Source organism: Toxotes jaculatrix, chromosome 6 (assembly GCF_017976425.1).
Source record: "Toxotes jaculatrix isolate fToxJac2 chromosome 6, fToxJac2.pri, whole genome shotgun sequence".
Taxonomy (NCBI): Eukaryota; Metazoa; Chordata; class Actinopteri; family Toxotidae; genus Toxotes; species Toxotes jaculatrix.
This window is the reverse complement of record NC_054399.1, coordinates 15691696-15710901: the sequence shown is the minus strand read 5'-3', so window position 1 is coordinate 15710901 and position 19206 is coordinate 15691696. Positions and strand designations below refer to the sequence as shown.

General features: G+C 39.3%; 3 protein-coding genes across 3 annotated transcripts in view; 1 reads left to right on the top strand and 2 right to left on the bottom strand.

Moving 5' to 3' along the window:
* Positions 1-39: 39 nt before the first annotated feature.
* On the bottom strand, positions 40-9410 carry r3hdm4 (R3H domain containing 4). Its single transcript, XM_041039967.1, has 8 exons — positions 9246-9410; positions 6644-6801; positions 6254-6375; positions 5841-5940; positions 5671-5756; positions 5142-5227; positions 3745-3800; positions 40-3212 (listed from the first exon to the last, which is right to left on the bottom strand). Exons 1-8 carry the CDS (start codon positions 9284-9286, stop codon positions 3109-3111), a joined length of 753 nt encoding a protein of 250 aa, XP_040895901.1. The 5' UTR covers positions 9287-9410; the 3' UTR covers positions 40-3108.
* Positions 9411-10200: 790 nt separating this feature from the next.
* On the top strand, positions 10201-12546 carry LOC121183360. The gene is made up of 3 exons (XM_041040401.1): positions 10201-10866; positions 11651-11856; positions 12405-12546. Exons 1-3 carry the CDS (start codon positions 10201-10203, stop codon positions 12544-12546), a joined length of 1014 nt encoding a protein of 337 aa, XP_040896335.1.
* A 554-nt stretch (positions 12547-13100) lies between these two features.
* Positions 13101-19206, bottom strand: part of abca7 (ATP-binding cassette, sub-family A (ABC1), member 7) — a 28661-nt gene continuing 22555 nt past the window's right edge. The window contains exons 42-49 of the mRNA XM_041039962.1: positions 19050-19112; positions 18193-18299; positions 17718-17859; positions 17191-17325; positions 16860-16963; positions 16506-16598; positions 15450-15699; positions 13101-14839 (exon numbers count right to left, since the gene is read on the bottom strand). Of these exons, the coding sequence (XP_040895896.1) occupies positions 14345-14839; positions 15450-15699; positions 16506-16598; positions 16860-16963; positions 17191-17325; positions 17718-17859; positions 18193-18299; positions 19050-19112 (1389 nt within the window). The 3' untranslated portion in view covers positions 13101-14344. The remainder of the gene's footprint in view (positions 14840-15449; positions 15700-16505; positions 16599-16859; positions 16964-17190; positions 17326-17717; positions 17860-18192; positions 18300-19049; positions 19113-19206) is intronic.

Here is a 19206-nt window from a genome sequence, read left to right as displayed (position 1 = left end):
TTCCAGCCTTATCCTTTTGAGGGTAAACTGACATTTATTGAGACTATACATTCAGACGTAACTTTCAGCATTTTGAAGAAAAAGTAAACAATAAAAGGAGCAACAAATATCTTAAATCTTTTAATAGTTGCGGTGATAACTATAAATAGGTACTGTAGCACACATATCATTATATACACAAAGATGTTACAGTTTAGTGTATAAAGCTTTCAGACTATTTTAGGCTTTTTCAATCCAAATGTTGGCACAAGTCAATTAACTGAGTTCATTATTTACAGCACAACTACTTCTACATTAAAAAGTTGGCAGCGCCCCAGGATGCTGGGGTAAATGTGATCCAAAAGAGAGAGATCGAGAGTGTACAGAGAGACAAACAGGAGAGTAAACAGTCCACATAAAATGACACCATGTGAAATCACTACATGACATTCAGAGTGAGAAAATGAAAGCCTGAGAAGTTGGATTTTCACACAACAAATGCGCAAACTTTGGTTGTTGACAAAATGCACCAACAGGTCAAGTTTTGTTACACTGCTGACAACAGTATAAAAAGAAACCAGGGATAAGGTGTATATATATATATTTTTTTTTTTTAAATAACCTGGATACGTGTTTCCAAAATCCAGTCAAGTACAAATGTAGAAATATATGTACAGAAAAAAAACATAGAAACTTGTGTTCATAAGGCAGAAGTGCTTTTCTGGGGTTGTAAATGTTAATATTGAGATGACACATGCCTGAGAGTCAAAACTCAGCAGGTTCTTACCATCAAAACACCTTGAATGTGTTTATTTTTTCCTTCAGTGTAACAAATTTACTGTACATACAGTATAACTTTAAACCATATTACCAGTTCATGGAAGAAAAAAAGTTATAGCTGTGAGTGAAGTGTAAACCACTGTTAATGCTGCAAAAATCCACCAACAAATCCAGAAGCACAGGGACACTAGCAGTTTTTTAACAATAATATGGTTCCTTATCTTGTCTTTGAATATTTACTGTGACTGAAATAAGATTTACACCTTGTCTACACCGGTGTGCAGTGAAAGCCGCTCTTCAGCAATGCAACAGGAGCAGCTGCAGCCATCTGCCAGTGTCTGTACTGGATCTGATCAGCCACAGTACAGCCACGCAGTCGAGCTTTAAGTGAAAAAACAGCCTTAAAAAATATTGTTTCACGTCACAGTTGTTATGCGTTTTGTGTTCAGTCGTTTCTAAGTCTTGATCGCTCAGTCTCGATCACGACTGAAAAATGCAGCTGAAACACAACCGTTGTACACAAGGAAAAGAAAGACACAGAATTTTTTTTTTCCCAGAGCAGGTCCTGAAGAGACTGTACCTAATGAGTAGTAACACAGTAGATGATTATAACAGAGTTGCTTTAGTTCCCAAGCATATTAGAAGCCGTTATTTTACACCCTTGATGACATTTACTTCTTTACCTACGATGACAAGTGATGTGTCTGTGCATATAATGTAGAGAGATTATTAATATTCATGCTCCATATCTCACTACTTACATACAAATCCTACAGGCTAATCCTTCAGGCAGTGATGCTTTTCCTGATGCAGTAGAGCGATTCAACCGTCTTAGCACCTTCACGTATTGTCCTTACAGCCTGAGCAGAGCTCAGATTACATACAGCAGAAATGGGTTCTAAGTAAATTTTCCATTCATTGTGTTTTTTACTGTTGTGCTTTTGGAGGGGGGTTGTTGCCATTACCATGAAAGCATTAAAAACTCCAAACTCATGTGCAGCAGTTGGTTAGATCATAGAGAAGAAATGTTCATAATACATTTTATATCTTCAGAACGTAACTTGTTAAAAATCATTAGCGATATATTGATGGATAAATGGAAAAACTGTATTTTTATCATTTTTTGGCTTATACAAAAATTTTGTAAAAGTAAGAAAAATGGCTTTTGCGCACTGTCAACAGAAGGAGCCAAAACATTATGAGCAGCACGGACACTATGACAGATCCGCCCTGTATACAGCAGAGTGTGACGCACTGTGTAATGTGACACATTCCTCCCACAACCACCATTAGAATTTTCTGTGACTTGTGCCACAGTGCCCTTCTGTCGGTTGGGACCAGATGGTTTGTGGTTTGTCCCTCCTCGGGTCACTGTCAGTACGAACTCACCACTGCTGAGGGCACAAACCTTACAGCCTTACCCAGTCAGCCGCAACGATTTGTAACTTCTGAAACTCACTCAGGTCTTTACACCTGCCCATTTCTCCTGCATCCCACACGCAGACTCAAAGGACTTACTGTATAATATATCCTAGACCTAGTCATGTGCTGTTGTTACGAGATAATTAATGTTGTTGGCTTCATCTGTGAGTGGTCATAACGGTTTGGCTCATCTGTGTATTTGCAGGCTTATCATCATTTGCTGTGTAAGACGCCTGGTGTTGGTTGCTTGATAGAAACTTACCTATTAAATAAATTAAAGGTTTTTTTTTTATTTTGATCCATTATTTTATCTCACCTATTTGCATACAAGTGCACAACCATCATGCCTTGTGTATGTCTGGCTTATAAGTAAATTCTGAAATAATGTTATAATCCTAATGACAGCCGCTGTCATCTGCCGTGTAATTATCATGAACACCATCTCACAAATCTGATCATGAGATCACCACATTGTCCCAATGTGAACAATAATTAATCATCATTATATTATTATCAATGTAAGTATATTAAATACTTAGGAAATAAGGGAAAGAGAATTCATTTAATTTCCTATGTTGTAATGGAAACAGTAGTTAATTCATTCTTTAACAAAATTAAGCCATGCAGGCCAATTCATGACTCTATGCTACTAAATCACCCCAGAAAATAAAATTGCTAGATGGATGAAAAACAGCTTTGACAACTCTACTACGTTTAGATCTGATTTGTTTGTGGATCAAATTAATGGAAAATTTACTATAGAAACCACAGACCAAGCAGAAGGAAGGGTGGCGTCTTTCAGCTCTGTTTATGGAGCTCAGTGGACATTACACAGACACTACATACGGACTGAGCACCTTATCTGCATCTCTCTGAGCTCCTGCCTGCAGCAGAGCCATGCAGTGGAAACAGGGCGCGGTCCTGGTCTCAGCTCATCCGCTCAAGGTAGGCAGACAGCAGAAGTGCAGGAGGCAGGAACTCTTCTTGTTTGTTCACCACTTCAGTCTGACGTGAGCCGTTATAGTCTGTGCCTGAGGGTCCAACACACAACAGACTTTGATCACTCTCATGTGACTCAAACACATTAAGGCGGCTTTGTAAATCTAACCGGGCTGCGTAAACAGGATTATGTAAACAGAAGAGAAAGATTTTTTTTTTTTAAATGTCTCATATAGGTGTTCATCTCTAAAAGTGTTCAACGCTCAGTATTTATCAAATGATTAACTGATGTTTTCTGCCAGTTTTTCCTCAAAACTGATACAACAATATTAATTTATTCATTGTTTTTCTCTGTATTTTTTCATCATCAGAGAGGAGAAGCCATAAAACGGTTCAAAATAACCCATCACACACATATTTACTGGCTGCCTTTAAGCTGAGAGTTTATTCAAGATATATATCACTGAACAAATGTCAGTGTCATGGATATTTGCACAGCTGCAGTCAGAAGGAAAAGCAGACTCTGAAAAATGATTGTCCGAGGTTCAGGCAGGACTTTCTCTCATATTTAAGGGAAACACTGACTAGTCTCATATATATATGTCAGAACATATTTCCACTCACTTGCAGAGACGAGGTCCATGTACTGGCAGACGGCGTGAAGCAGCAGTCTCTCAAAGCTGATTCACAAACACAAACAACAGAGAGGTGACTTTTCCAACCCACCCCTCCTCCATGTCCTCACACTGAGAACTCATTTGCTTGTGTACTGGTCCATTTTTCATCACACAGATCCATTACTATAATGTATGTCTGTGTTAAATGCCACCTGTTTGCCATTCTCTCACATCCTGTTTTTGTTTGTCTCTGTTCTCTGAAGTAAAGGTTTCATGTAATCTAATATAGATTTATTTTCCAGGTGGGGAAACATAATTAGGATCCATCAGTCTGAGCTTTCAACCTGTATATTTGTCGAGGAGACAAAAGTGTGTTAAAACAATCCAAGGTGTTGTTTCAGGTACCAGTGAGATACGACCCAGGAAGCTCAGTTGGAGTAATGCTTTTATGAGTTTGAGGGCTTATCAGAACAAAGCGATGCACAGTGGTTTGTATAACGCTGACACAGGATTTTACATCTTCCAACTGTCGCCAGGTAAATGCGCTGGCATTCTGGCTGTGTCGCCACACTGGCTGAGGGGCCTGTGTTTGTTCACACAGGGCTAAAGTCAGGACGAATGTGATGTAACAGCTGAAGGATGAGGGTGATGGTGAACACATGGACTCAAACATTTTCCATAATGATACGAATGGGATTAGATATTTAGGGCCGCCAAACAAAACAAAACAAATAGCAAATATATTTAAGCAAACAGAATTTTCTAGGACCTTTGTTTTTTAACTTTCAAAAACCTATGTTTACTGGAAGACTATAAATATACAAGTTCAATTCAATACTTTTAATATCATGTGGAAAGCAGTTTGACATCTGCTACATGTCCATACCAGTTGAAGTATGGACATGTAAGTGAGTATGATAGAAAAGAGGACAATATGGCCAATCATTAATTTGTATATAAATGTTTTTGTATGTTCCAGCAGTGTATAACAATAATTCCTAAGGATATAATTGATTAAATGAATGCAACCTGGAAATGGATAAATGTAGTAAAACTGGGATGAGGACGATGAATGTCCTCAGCTACTGTAGCAGAGGTAGAGACAGTATTTGTTCCAGGTTTGATGGAGCTGATTGAAACTCCATAAAAAAAGGTTAAACCAGCCTCCTGCTGCACAATCCACTGTCACAGCAATCCTACTTTTAGTTTTTACGGGTATAATGTCTCCTGACAGGCCCATAATCGGATACAACAGGACTTTCTAACTAATCTTACTGCCTATAGGAGACCAGAGAAATACGCAAGACTTTTGCACATGCATTTTGAGACTTTTTAACACCTTCCTTGTTAAGGAAACTGAAGGAACTGAATTTATCTGCTGAATGTATAAAAGAGGATTTCTACCTGCTGGCGAGGTTGGTTGTGTAAACAGAGTGAGGTTGAGCGTTGAAAAAGCTCAGGAGCCTTTCCTCAAATACTTCCAGAGTTCCCTGTGAGGAGAAAAACAACGCAGTGGGTGGCAGGAGAGAAGAGAAGTTAGAGGTTTGATCTACACAACAACCATATTCTGTGATCCATTAGTCGTTTGGCTACTAAAATAGCAAAAAATATCCAACCCAATTTCCCACAGCAAAAGGGGGCATCTTCAAATGTCTTGTTTTGTCAGATAAACAGTTCAAAATGCAAACATATTGAGTTTAGTTGCCAATTATTTTTCTGTTCATCAACCAATCAATTAATCAACTAATAGTTGCAGCTCTAAATAACCGTTCAGACAGAGGTCACACGAGGTTGTTGTTTTGTGATCAAACTTGAGCTTATGCCTGAAGTTACTGCACTACACATGGACTCCTGTCATTTATATAAGTCTTGACCTAACTGACATAATCTGCAGACGTTTTCCCTCCGAGCACAGTGACGACATGACACTCACCATGGGGATTTGTTTGCGTCTCAGAGTGGCTCGCAACCTGCGATCGATTCTCTGGAAGCAGTCCTGAGCGGTGAAGGCAGGATTTACTGAGAAGAGGTGAGTGAGGGTAAACCAAACAACCGTACTTTAAATAACTGGCCTACAACCACAGCACAAACTGAGACACTCACCATTCCGGTTGGTGTTTTTCTTCTTGGCCCCCTCCTCCTCCAGCAGAGACAACAGCCTCTCCTGCTCCTCACCGGAGCAGTTCATGAAGTCATTCCATGACTAGAAGAACAGGACAAGAAGGAAACCGAATCTGTTTAAAAACTAGTCTGGATCACAGATGCAAAACACGCTGTAAAAATTCCACCAAAATATTGTTATGCCTGCAGGATGTTCTCTACAACTCTGTAAAACAGTGTGTTTTCTTTAATTAAAATTAATTTATAAAAAGCAGGCTGATGTACAAGCAAAAAAAAAAAAACCCTCAGCTAAGACCAAGTCAGGGCTCACACTAGAGCAGTGCTGCCATATAAATCAAAAGCATTACAACCTTAGATAGTGTTAGCCCTGACATGTTTAAATGCAGCTGACTTACCTCTATGTAGTTTCCATTGGTGCAGGCTTCAGTGAAGATGGACGGGATGGCTGGGTTACTGCAAACCTCAATATCATCTTTGGAGCACTCATCCCTCTCAAGAAGATTAGCAAGAAAGCGTGCTGGTTTTCAGAGGAGGGAAGAGAAAGGCATAGAGTGGTGATATAAGCAAAACTTCAATGATTTAATTCTTCAAATAAAAAGCAAATGTCTCTAGTGCTCGCATTTTTGTAGCAACAAAGAATTCAAAGTAAATTCCCTTTTCCATAATTGTTTGCATGTATGCATCTACTGCTAGTGACACAACAGACTTAAAGGTCCGTCTGGGAGGATTCGGCTTACAGCGGATGTAAGCATCTGCTGTTCTGATCAGGTGAAACGAAAGCTTACTGTTCTCCTGTCGGCGGAGGCTCTTCTTGCCTTTGGCTCGTGGAGTGAGGTCAGAGTTGCGGATGGCTTGGTTGATAAAGAACTGCTTCTTTTTGGTGGGAGACACTCGCTTGGCGGGAGAGCTGGGCAGGGAGGTGCATTTACGCTCCTCTATCAGGCTGGGAAAAAAGAGAACAAGATGTCGCTTCAGTCAGTTTAATCCTTAGGGGGAACAAATCCTTAGGGGCAGCCACCAGCTACTCAGATCTTCTTCATTTGAGTTATTTCAGGGATGTAGTTCATCTGTATGGCGTACCCAGCTTCTCCAAAGCTGCTGCATATACTTTTTTAGTCAGTGATTATTTTATATTTCATAAAATGTCCAAAAGGTCATTCAGCTGTGTGACGTATGTACAGGTGGACAGGATGATATTAAGGGCATATGCCCCACATTCATATCATATGGGATGGATGGCAGAGATGGGAAAGTTTCCCATGTAAACAACCATGTTCACATCATAAAGATGGTTATATAGTTACAGAGGTGGTCATGTGATAATTCAAATATCATGCAGTGACAATATAACACCATATCCATTTGGGTTTAATTACATTGAAAAACAGGCTGTTTGTTTTCAGGCACCTGTGTATTATCAAGTGCTAAGTCAGATATATCGAGGTTTACGGAAAAATCCCCGGTTCCCAGTCATGATTATGATTTGGATGTTGAAGTGAACGCTATTTACAAGTCAGAATCTCCAATATGACACGAAAGCACAAATATCACAAGACAATACGCTTTCTTTCCTGACCTAATTCTCATTCATTTCAATAACCAATTGTTTATGCCCCTACTGGTCCATTCTGCATCTGCTCTATCTGAATTTGACATTTTCTTGAGCTCACAGTTAATGTCATCGTAACGTCTGAGGGTCTGCTTCAGGCATGAAGAGGATACTGAGTTTGGGTCTCTTCGTTTATCCAACAACGTTTAATATCTGCATCATTGTTGAATGTTGGTTTAAATTGTGGCTAAACACGCTGCAATATAATCCTATGTGGGTTGTGTTCCAAGGAAAGAAGAACAAGATGAAGGAAACCAATCAAGCTGCTAAAACGCACTGAAACAGTTGTTGAGGGCTTTATGGAGTATGTTTTCTCATCAGAGTTTATCTGAATAAACAAATAAATAGGTTAATTCAAAGTGCTTTACTGATGACCGACACATAGCCGACAAATCTGTTATGACAGCTGAAATATAAACAATATAACAATTCATGACTAACGCACATAGGGATTAAAATTAGTAATAGAACAGTAATAATGAAAAGAAAAAAGAGAAATAGTTATTTAAATATAAATGAATAGAATAAAACTAGGTTTCACACTTTCAGCTCTTCTCTGATCCTAAGGAAAAACTAAAACCTATCTCACCAGAAGTTTTTGTCCTGCACTCACGCATTTTAACAACTACAGGGCTCGAGCCAGGGAACCTGAAGGGCCGTCCTAGTTCACAGATTGGCAGGATATCAGAAAAGCAGACTGGTACAAGACCATGCAATGCTTTAAAGACGATCAGAATTTTAATTGTCCATTTCAGAGAGTGAAATGGATGCACTTCTGCTGTATTTTTTAGGATGCTAAAAAGCAGATCTGGAGACAAACTCCATGTGAGTTCACCAATGTTTCTTGCCTGCTGGCTAAGGATAGGTCCTATATAAAGTAATTTTATGGTCAGTCTCTCTCTCTCGTAAAACTTCTGATATTTAAAGCACACATAAAAGAAAAGAGCATCAATTGGTCCTGTGTCATCAGGAGACATGGTCACTTTGCTGTTCTGTGCTGCATCTGATTTGTCTCTGCAGTATTTTTGTAAACGGATCAGAGAAATGAGGAGCATCTTGCAGCAGCAGCAGCAGCAGCTTCAGATGTAGGTCAGTGGGTGCTGTGTGAGGACCACCTCTGCTGGGTTTTCTGCCAACTTGCTCAGCTGAGGTGCCATTTTTAGCCCGAGCCCTGCAGGTTGTAAGCAACACTGCAGCGACATAATATGCCATAATAGCTGCTTGGGTTATTTAGGTTTGCCTACAAGAAATATCTCCTAATTTCACTTTGACATGTTCTTGATAGCCAAGTGGAGGATGTAATACAGATTTTGCTAACATTTTAGAAGTGTATAACGACTTTAGCTCACTTCTGTAACTTTACCTTTACCTGCTAACACGGAACAAGGAAACCACTACCTCCTGCAAATATGATATGCTGCAGGGAACGGCCAGGAGTGCAGATTATCATCTCAATTGTTGGTAGAAACACACTGTCTATCATTTGACTAAATGAATTCAAAACACAACAACCAACAATATTCAGGTCAGCTGGTTAGCGGCTAAAAGGCTAACGGGGACGGGGAATTCAACTCAGCAGTCGGTTAAACCTAAACATTAAGGTTGATCAAACCAGCAGCTCCTAAGAGTTTATCGAGTTTTACTTATTAGAAAAACAGCTGGCACGATTTCAGCGAATACAAACCCGGCTACAGTTCCTGACGTTAATTACAGCTAACTAGCTGTTTGAATTCTGGCTACTGCTAACTAGCTTGTTAACGCGACAGACTTTCACTCACATATAATCCTGTTCTTCATTGTTGTTTGTCAGAACGACCATCTTATTCGTGCACACAGAAAGAGCCCGCTGTGTGGATCTTTACGAGCCGTGTTGGAGGAAATTGAAGTTAAAACAATACAGAGTATGTTTGGCTGCTAGCTGGACAGCGAGTCCTCCCACCACAAACAAAGAGACGAGGAACGAGTAAGAGCTCTCACTCTGTCTCACATTCATTTGATTCATTGTTAATACAGAACATTGATTAGTGTAGTTTTAAAGTGTTGCTCAGAAACAAACGGTAGCAGGGATTTTCTTTTAATTGTGGCAATTAGAGTTTAATTTATTTACAAACATGTGGACAGACTACAACTTATGCCCATATGCCCTGCTCATAATCACTACCGAGAAGTGAAAGTACATTTTTTCTGTTTTATTTGGTAGCTCATATATTCTGTCTATCCAACATTCAAATAAAAATGTGCATGACTGCAGTGGTGTACAGGTAAAAAATAAATAAAATTTGGAAAAAAAAAAAAAAAAAGCCTGGGTGATTCATCTTATTCAATAGACAATCTTCGGAACACCTCCTCAAATAATACTTTCTGTCAAAATTTCAAAATAAAGGTACTGTCACCTCCATTGTCTATAATCCTTCACCTTGGATTGGTTTCATCTCAGGCATTGTCATAAAATGTGAAATAACAATGACTTTTTTTCCCACTCCACTAAGGGTGAAGAGAGTTTGTGTGCATGTCACCATAACAACCTGTTTAATAGGCCACCTAATTGTTCTGAGCTTTTCCCACTGCTGCTGAAGAGAAAAGGAGCTGAGAAGTTTTTTGGCAGAAAACAAAACGCTGCTGAGTCTGAACAACAGAACAACATTTTTTTTTTCTTTCAAGAAGCTGTTTTTTGAGATATGTTCGGACAATATCAGAGAAGATTGACTGAGGTATTTTCATCCAAATTTTGTGATGGGGAAGGAGAAGAAAACAGTAAAACTAGAAAAACATGAACCAGACACACGTTCGATCATCGTGGGCGAAGTAAAGAAATCAGTTCCCAGGATAAGAATTGTCAAGTCAAAGGAGAAGATTAAAACTGTCACATCAAACGGCAGATCCATCACAGACAAGGGTACAACCACATGTGAGACATCAGGGAATAAAATGAGGCTTTGTGTCAACTTAATGCCTGTTTTAGCTTCAGCTAAGGAGCCTGTGGAGCAGGAGGAGGAAGAGAAAGAGAAAGAAGAAGATATCAGCTGTACAAGTGAAGAGGAACCAAAAGCCGGCAACAAAAATGACCCAATTGTCACCACATTAGTGCAACAAATACTTGATGCAAGTGATTCTTACACAGGATTAACCTGGGACAGAGCCACTGAGACCAAGCAATCACCAAGTCCCCCGTTTGTGCTGCCACCTATAACTCAGCCAAAACCAGCTCCTGACTGTTGTGATCATCAGAAGATCAAGAGGTTCCTCACACCTCTACCCCCCATCAGTGTGTCTGAGACAACAGCGACAAAAACAATCTCTCCAAACTTGACAACTAAAGGCTGTGGAGGCGATGCACCAGTTACAGGACAAGAGTCAGACAGCAGGCCCTGGATAGATAATCCCCTGTTTTCTAAAAGTGTGAGTCACTTTTTAATTTACAACATTCTGTCATAATTTTATCTCTGCTTCTGAAAATCATGAGATGGAGAGAGAGAGAGAGAGAGAGAGAGAGAGAGAGAGAGAGAGAGTTGAAGGGTTTTTCTCAGGTGAGTGGTGCATTTTCATTTAAAGGGGGCATTAGAAAAAGTAAGATTTATATAAATCTCTATGGGCACCCTAGAGAAAGCAACAGGTCTGGCACTGCTGTGATTAAGAAGAAATGTTTAAGTCACAGGTTTGCACAAGAGAGACATTTTCAAAACCCACAATTGCAGCACCTTTCTGGGCAATGATTGACTCACTGCATGTTGTGGACACTATCCAATAGTACAGTGCAAAATGTCCTAGTATTAAACCTGATATTGAGAAACATCTCATTTCTTTGCTGCAATTTCTACTGTCAACATTTTTTAAAAATGATGCAGGCAGTTTGAGGGGTTTGCAAATTCTCAAAGAGCCAGTAAAGTCCACAAAAATCAGGGTTAAAATAAAACTTAGAAAGAGCAAGTACTGTATCCAGTATAAAGTACATACTTTAAAAAACAATTTGTTTATAGTTTTTCAAGTTTTAGAGACATTCAGTCACAAACCACACCAAAGTTTGACATTATCAAACAAATAAAAACACACAAAGCAATTGAAACATGTAGGAGATTGAAATAATATAAAACAACACTTGATTTTTGTCTGATAATCTACACAGGTCTCTACATATCATCTGAGTTTGTTGATGAGCGGCTTTTCCCTCTTGTTCTCTGAGCAGAGATCGCCTGAGTTTCGTCTCGCTGACATCTCCTTGTCCAGTCTGGACACTCTGCTGCAGACGGTCACACAGAAACTGGGGAGGAGGAAGAGAGGCAGTGGTGAAGGACCATGGAGACAAGTTCAGTCTGATCACCTCATCACGTCTGTTAGTGAGCAACATTTCACAGAGCCGAGAGCCGGGCAGCAGCCCGACCCAGTCAACATGTATGTTTGGTGGCTTTTGGTATAATTTTTCAGAATGTTATGATACTGATCAGAAGTTGGGTTTGACATGATTAAAATCATCACTTTACCTATATTATTTTAAAGACTTTTTCATTTATTGACTAATGTATCACAAAGAGACACTAACTTGAGTTTTGCATGATGGTTTCAAACTGTTTCAAGTTGTCATTTAACAGATTCTTTATGTAGGTTTATTAAGATTTTTTTTTTTGCAAAGTAACCTTGTAACCATGTGTAAAGTCCCAGTATTAAGCATTCATAGCATAACATGACAAAATGGTTTAAAATAGACTTATGTAGTCTATTATAGACTATAATGTAGTTTTAAGCAGATTTAAGTGTTTATTAATATATTTTTCTGTATCTTTAACTCTTCATGTTGACACCCATAAGTAGATGCTGCTGTATAAACTCATCACAAACAATATAGTAAAACAGTTATAATAATATAGAATATATGAATATGACTATGTAACTATGTTACAGTGCCCCTAAATGTAAAGTGTTACCTTTCCTCCTTCTAACAGTGGAGCAGCAACAGGAACATCAGGGGGTGGACACGGTGTAAACAGACAAAGGAGCCTCCCTCCGCTTTTTCCTGCACCTAAACCCACGCTCATCCTCACAATGACGAAGACAAATCTCCTGACTCCCACCACGCTGCAGTGACTCATCAGAACCAGCAGACTGGACTCACATTACACAGCACATTGTTTTAAAATAAATGATTCAGGAAACAATATAGATTTTTTTTTATTTTCCTTCAGGACAAAACATTCACAACAGACCTGTTGTTTTTTCTACACTAGTATATTTTCAGTATATAATGTACATTTGACAGTAGATGCACAGATAAATTAATGTTTCAAGCACAACTGTTCAAGCTTAAAAGTACATTTGGTTGTACAGACTTTCATTCCAAAATGAAACAAACAGCATTTAAATCCAGCTTACAGTTTAGGTTTTGCATAATTTCACCCTTTTCAGTACATGTAACCTTTTTTAAATGATTTTTTTATGTAACAGTTTGCATTTTGGGATGAAACTCTTCTGATACCTTCTGTTATTCTCATGCATATACTGTAGTTGTATTACAACAATCCTCTAATAAGTAACAGTTCATTACAGTGCAGTAATAGCCTGCTTTGGACATTCAGTCAGCTTTTTTTGGATTAAAAAAAATAAATAAAAAAATAAAGAGTTTATTAAATGAAGCTTAAAATTAATAAAAAAAACTGCCAAACTGAATTCTACTATTAATTCTATGATTGATCTTGATTATTCTTTGAATTTGGAATGATTGGCATAGAAGTAGTCACCTCCACAGTAGTAGAAGAATTTGTAAAGACAGTTACAACAATATAGAGTCACACCTGTGTGTGAAGCTTCCTCAATAGTTTTATATTTTTAAAATAATTAAATCATTTAAGAATGATTAAATGAGGCTTCCAGACCCTTCAAGAGCTTAAGTCTGGATGTATGATTCCTCTACATGTGATATGATATATAAAGGAAAAACAAAAAAGAAAACATGACTTCCTTATTAAACAACTATAACAACAACAGTAAATACCAGGCAGAAATATAGGTTTCCTGCCTCCCAGTCATACGTAATACCCTTCATTTGGACAGTGGCACTGTTACCCAATGACCAATCACTTAAAATAAAAAATAAAAAAACAAAAACAACATTTTGACAGAAACTGGACAAAAAATTCTTGATTTAAAAAACATTTGTTAAGTTCCTCATTAAATATCTAAGTGTTATTCAAAGACGAACTTGCAGTAAGAAGTATCTCCACATAAGAGACACTATGTTGTTCAGAAGGCATTTAGAACCATGCAAATGCCTTCTGACATACAAAATCATCTTAATAAGTACATATAACACATTTACTTCAGCTACTGTTTGAGTGTCTGCAGCATTTTCATTTTTTAAAGTGCTTTCTGTAAAATAAAGACGAGATTGTGAGAGGTCTAATGATTTAGCCCTGAGGAACGCCACCCACTGTTTTTACACTGACCCTTGAATAATATTCTTTAAGAATAGATAAACTACAACTTGGGACCTATGAGACTGATACAGAAAGAGAAGACACAGTGTTGGATTTATGAACCCAAATAAAGGGTATAAAGCTACACATATGTATACAGATAAAAAAAAAAATCAGTTAATGGATGAAAAAAGCAGCTAAGCCATTGTTTGGAGACAATTACCTTTGGTTCTTTCTTCAGAGAAGCCCGAGGGGATAAATTTAAGGGAACTGAGTCACTTTCAAATTGCACCAGTTTCACTGTTCACTTCTTACCGGTGGACTTTAAGTGAGCTCAGTTGTCCTATGTTGCATATTGAGATTGCTGCCAACACTAAGCAACCTCCAAATGAACATAAAATGAGTAAGAGAAGGTGTTTGTCTGTAACTGGTCCTTTTAACCTGCGTCATGCACTCAGGTTGCACCAGTAACTTCACAGTGCGCTGTCCTGTGTGTTCCTGCTAACTATAAAAAGTGCAGAAGGATCTTTACTGGATTTGTCTCCTCTGTTTTTGGACCCACTGGATTTACTGGATTCCCCCTGAACTCCACCATGGCTGCCGTTTGATCCACTACTGCTCCTCCGGCTCGTCTGAGGCATCTCCTGGTCCTTCTCCTCTTGCTGAGGTAATCTGGTCATTGCTGTACTGCTGCTTTTTTCATCGTTAGCTTTACCATCTTTAGATTTGCCCTTGCTAGAGTTAGCCTTTTTTGATTTATCCTCTTTTGGTTTGCTGTCTGATGACTGTGCATGCTGCTGTGGAGTCTTGCTTTGCTGAGGAGGTGTGATGGCTGGTTGTGGTTGGATGGTGGGCGGGTTGATCCTGTTGGCAAGTGCAGCCAGGTTGGTCTGTACTGTCCCGTTGCTGACAACCACGCTGGTGAGCTGGTCGTCATCAGTCTGCTCTTTAGCAAAGTTGACAAACACCTACAAAAACCAACTAGCTTTAGTGTCACACAATTAATTTCTATTAGAATGGTCAGCTGTAAAGCACATAACAGTCGGTCATCCAGTTATGTTCTTGTTAACACATCTTAGCATGCATGCTAACATGTAGCAGAAGCATGGAGGTTCGTACCTGCCTCACAGCTTCTTCAGGTTAATTAAGCTGACTAGTCTCAAACTAAAACTTAAAGATGGTTTGTTTCTTTACTTTTCCTTCATTATATCAGAAATAAATAATTTTTGTCCCGGCCACACACACACACACACACACACACACACACACACACACACACACACACACACACACACACACACACACACACACACACACACACACACATATATATGATGGGATCACTGATACTTTTTATTGCATTTTTTCTCCCTTATTAGCTTTTTAATGTTAGACTGAGCAACAATTAATTCACTTCAGATTCAGATGTTAATGACTGACATGCTGCCTGCATAAAGAGCTATTTATTTCTATTTACACAGATCTGAACCATTCCTCCCCTTTTTTTCATAAATACTCATTAGCTAACACGATGGAGAGGTGTGAATACTTTCATCACAGTTGCATCATGGTCCTCACCTGGTCCAGGGTGGTCTGTGAAACAGAGAAGTCGACGATGCCCAGCTCCTCATAGTTGTTGGCCAACACATCGAAGACACGAGCCAGGCAGCAGGCGTGCGAGGGCAGCTGATACTGCAGCACGTTGAGGTGACGCTCCTTCAGCTCGATGCTGGGGAAAGAGTTCTTCATGTAGGTGCTGATGGGACACGAGTCCGGGTTTGATTTAGTGTCCGCCAGACGAAGGATGATGGTGTAGCCATCGCCAAATCTGAAAGATGGAGAGAAACAATATTCAGCATTTTATATGTAATGTTACATCAATATAGTTAAATGGAATTTAAGTAAAAAAAAACATGAATATGTACAATACAAAAATAAGTTAATCTACAACATTTTACAGGATCATAACCAAATGATTTCCTGCACAGGTGTATACAGTCAATCCACATATACACAAATGTTTTAGGGTGTAACAACCAGACAAGAATGTCTGTTTATGACAAATCTAGCAAATTAAATACCTGTCAAATCAAAGTACTTCATCACATTGTTGACACAGATAAAGATGAATGAATTAGGTTTGACTGTTTGGCTTTGAACTGTGGACCCTAGATGAGCTGTCATTCTGTGTATTAATTAATATACTGTAGTTTCAGATGAACAGCGGAAACTTCAGTGTAAACGATCTTTGGTGATTTCCCTAATTTCAGAACTGTTCAGACCCTGAATGCTGCACTCATCTCATGACTGTAAAACTCATCAACTGACTCAGTCAGCTGCTTTACTATGACAACAAATTCCACAGATATATCAGCACAGAGAGGGTCCTTCACAGATCACTTCACCTCAGTGAGGATCAACTTGTCAAGTTAGGAAGCAAAAGTCTCCAGCATCTAAAAAAAACCTGTGTTAATTTAGTAAATAACACAGTCCAGACGCGAGGCTTTTGACTGATGCAAAACAGCACAAATCTCCATAACAATCATTTCTCCATTGACTGATAAACTGTGAGTGTGAGTCTGTGAGTTTGACTTGTATTGTTGAGGTTAGTCAGAATATGCAATATGTGCTTACCTGTTCTTCAGGTGTTGTACAGATCCCAGACACTGGAACCTGCCATTAACCATGATGGCCATTCTGGTGCAGAGAGCCTCACATTCCTCCATACTGACCATACAGACACAGGAATAAACCCATTGACATTTACACATTGATTCAACCTTCAGCTGTAAAGCAGAAAAGAGTTTACTCTCTGTGCTGTGCTCACAATAATCACGGGTTTTATTTAAAAACCACCTTCAGTGATGAAATAAGGTTTTGAGGGTCTTGCTGCTCGTTTGTTAAAGGGCTATTATAGCCCTCAGTTAGATTATAATATCCACTTTTCTTGTATACGTGCATAATAATTTAGTGTACATCTTCTCCTACCTGTGGGAGGTGAGAACTACAGCTCTTCCCTCTTTGGTGACACTGAGGATGCAGTTCCACAAAAATCTTTTGGCTTTTGGGTCCATACCAGTGGTGGGCTCATCCTGATGAGAACGAGAGAAATCAAAACATGATGCAAACAGATGGTGAGATGCCTGTTCATTTTTCAACATTTTTCAAATGCCATCTAACCAATAAGCCTGTTTTCCACAGGGAGGAAAATGTTTTACTCGTTGACAGTAAGTGTCAGTCATTTCTGAAAGGTTCCTCATCTGTCTTGATCGTAGAGGTTTCTCTCCAGCTGTTCTAGTCTAACTAGTTTGATCCTCACCAAGAATATAACAGGCGGAGCCCCGATGAGAGAGATAGCAGTGGAGAGTTTCCTCTTATTGCCCCCACTGTAGCCTCCGGCCTCCCGTTCAGCGTACTGCGTCAGCCCCAGTTTCTTCACCCCCCACTGTGCCACCTGCAGGACAGCAGAGAAGCCTCGTCACTGTGACATCCTGCAGCTGAAAAAGCCTGTCACTGCACGTGGATGTGCCAAACCTCAACAAAGACTTTGGTGATTAAAAAGAGTGGCATCTCCCTTGCAGCTGAAGTGACTACATATATTATGGCCCTGTATTTGAGAGCTGTATTCTTTATACCGGAGTTTTAGTACTGAGTTTTTTAATTAATTTTTTTGTCTGACAAACTCAGATATCAGATGTACTCAGATGAACTCAGATGTCTGTTTCATTTCATCTGTAGAGGCTGCTAAATCTATAAAGACCAGATGGAAGAATATGTATATGCATGTCTTTGCCACATCTCATTCATTAATTTCAGTTCTGGAGTGGAACTGTTCCTTTACGTTACCTTGGTGACAGCGTTCTCTTGGACCCCCCGCAGGCGGGCGTACAGCTCCAGATGTTCCCGACCTGTGAGCAGGTCGCTGATGGCGTCAAACTGTGGACAGTAGCCCATCAGCTGGTGGACTCGCTCCATCTCTGTCAGCACACTGAAAACCATGCAAACACACTGTTTAACACTACTATAGACTGCTGATATTACTACTAGGACTACTACCTCTTTTATTGTTCTCGTACTACTACTACTACCACTATAACCTCTAACCCTACTACTTCTGCTGCAGTTACATTTCTAAATGGTACAACCACCTCTAATACTCACAAAGAAAACTACACAAACTACACAAAGAAAAAATGTACTTTTATATCTTTTATATCCATATATCTAAGGGACACTTCATGCATACGGGTTCATGTCATTCACTGCGTAGAACAAAACTTATGTAAAACATGAATGACTGGGTGACAGAAACCATTTGTACCTGTAGTGGTTGAGGAAAGCCTCTCCGTGAGTGATGGGTGTGTCTCCAGTCAGCATGCGAAATGTAGAGGTCTTACCTGCTCCGTTCACCCCCAGCAGGCCGAAACACTGGAGAACAAACACAACCAAACAATGCGCGTACAATATAGAGTTGTATGCAAATATTTGAGCACCCCTGGATAAATTACATATTTTGCTGATTTTTGGACTTAACTGAAGTATGGATTCTACTAAATATCAATAAATTCTGGATGCAAATGTCCTGCAGTCAGTTAAGAACGTGAAACTGAGAAGAGGCTGGTTTCTATAACAGGACCGTGAACCAAAGTACACCTCAAAACCTACCAAAATCTGTGTGTGGATCTTAAACCTGCTGCGTGTGCGAGGCAGCCTAAGAATACCTCAAAGCTTGAAGAGATCGACAGGAAGAGTGGGTGAAAATCCATAAATGAAGAATAGAAAGACAGAGGCTAGAAGTATTTTTATGACAGTGATTGCAGGCTCAGCAGAAGGAATATGACCAGCAGCAGTATTTTTAGAAACAGCAGCACTACTTGTACAAGTATTAAAAGCAGTTAGAGTAATAGTAAGAGCTGTGTGAGAAGGAACAGCTGTAGTAGCAATGATAACAACAGTACCAGTAGAAGTATGAAATAACACTGGGATGTTTTCTAGTTATCTCTTTTGGGAGAAAAAAGTGATCCATCATGGAAACTATCATAACTGGTAATTATATTGTATCTGAAGCAGATATATAGATGACACAGTGGTGATTAAAACAAAAGTCAGACACTGTGCTTCTGTCTGTCATTCTGACAGAATGAGAGTTGAGTTTGTAAATGTGAGTAGATCTCTCACCTCGCCACGTGGAATCCCGAGGCAGAGACGATCCACCGCCGGCTTTCTGCCTGCTTTATAGACCTAAAAACAATCAGTTGTAGAGATTTATCAAGGTCTTTCCTCTTCAATGTACATGAAGTACCTGCTTCTGTTAAGTGTTAAGGAAAAAAATACA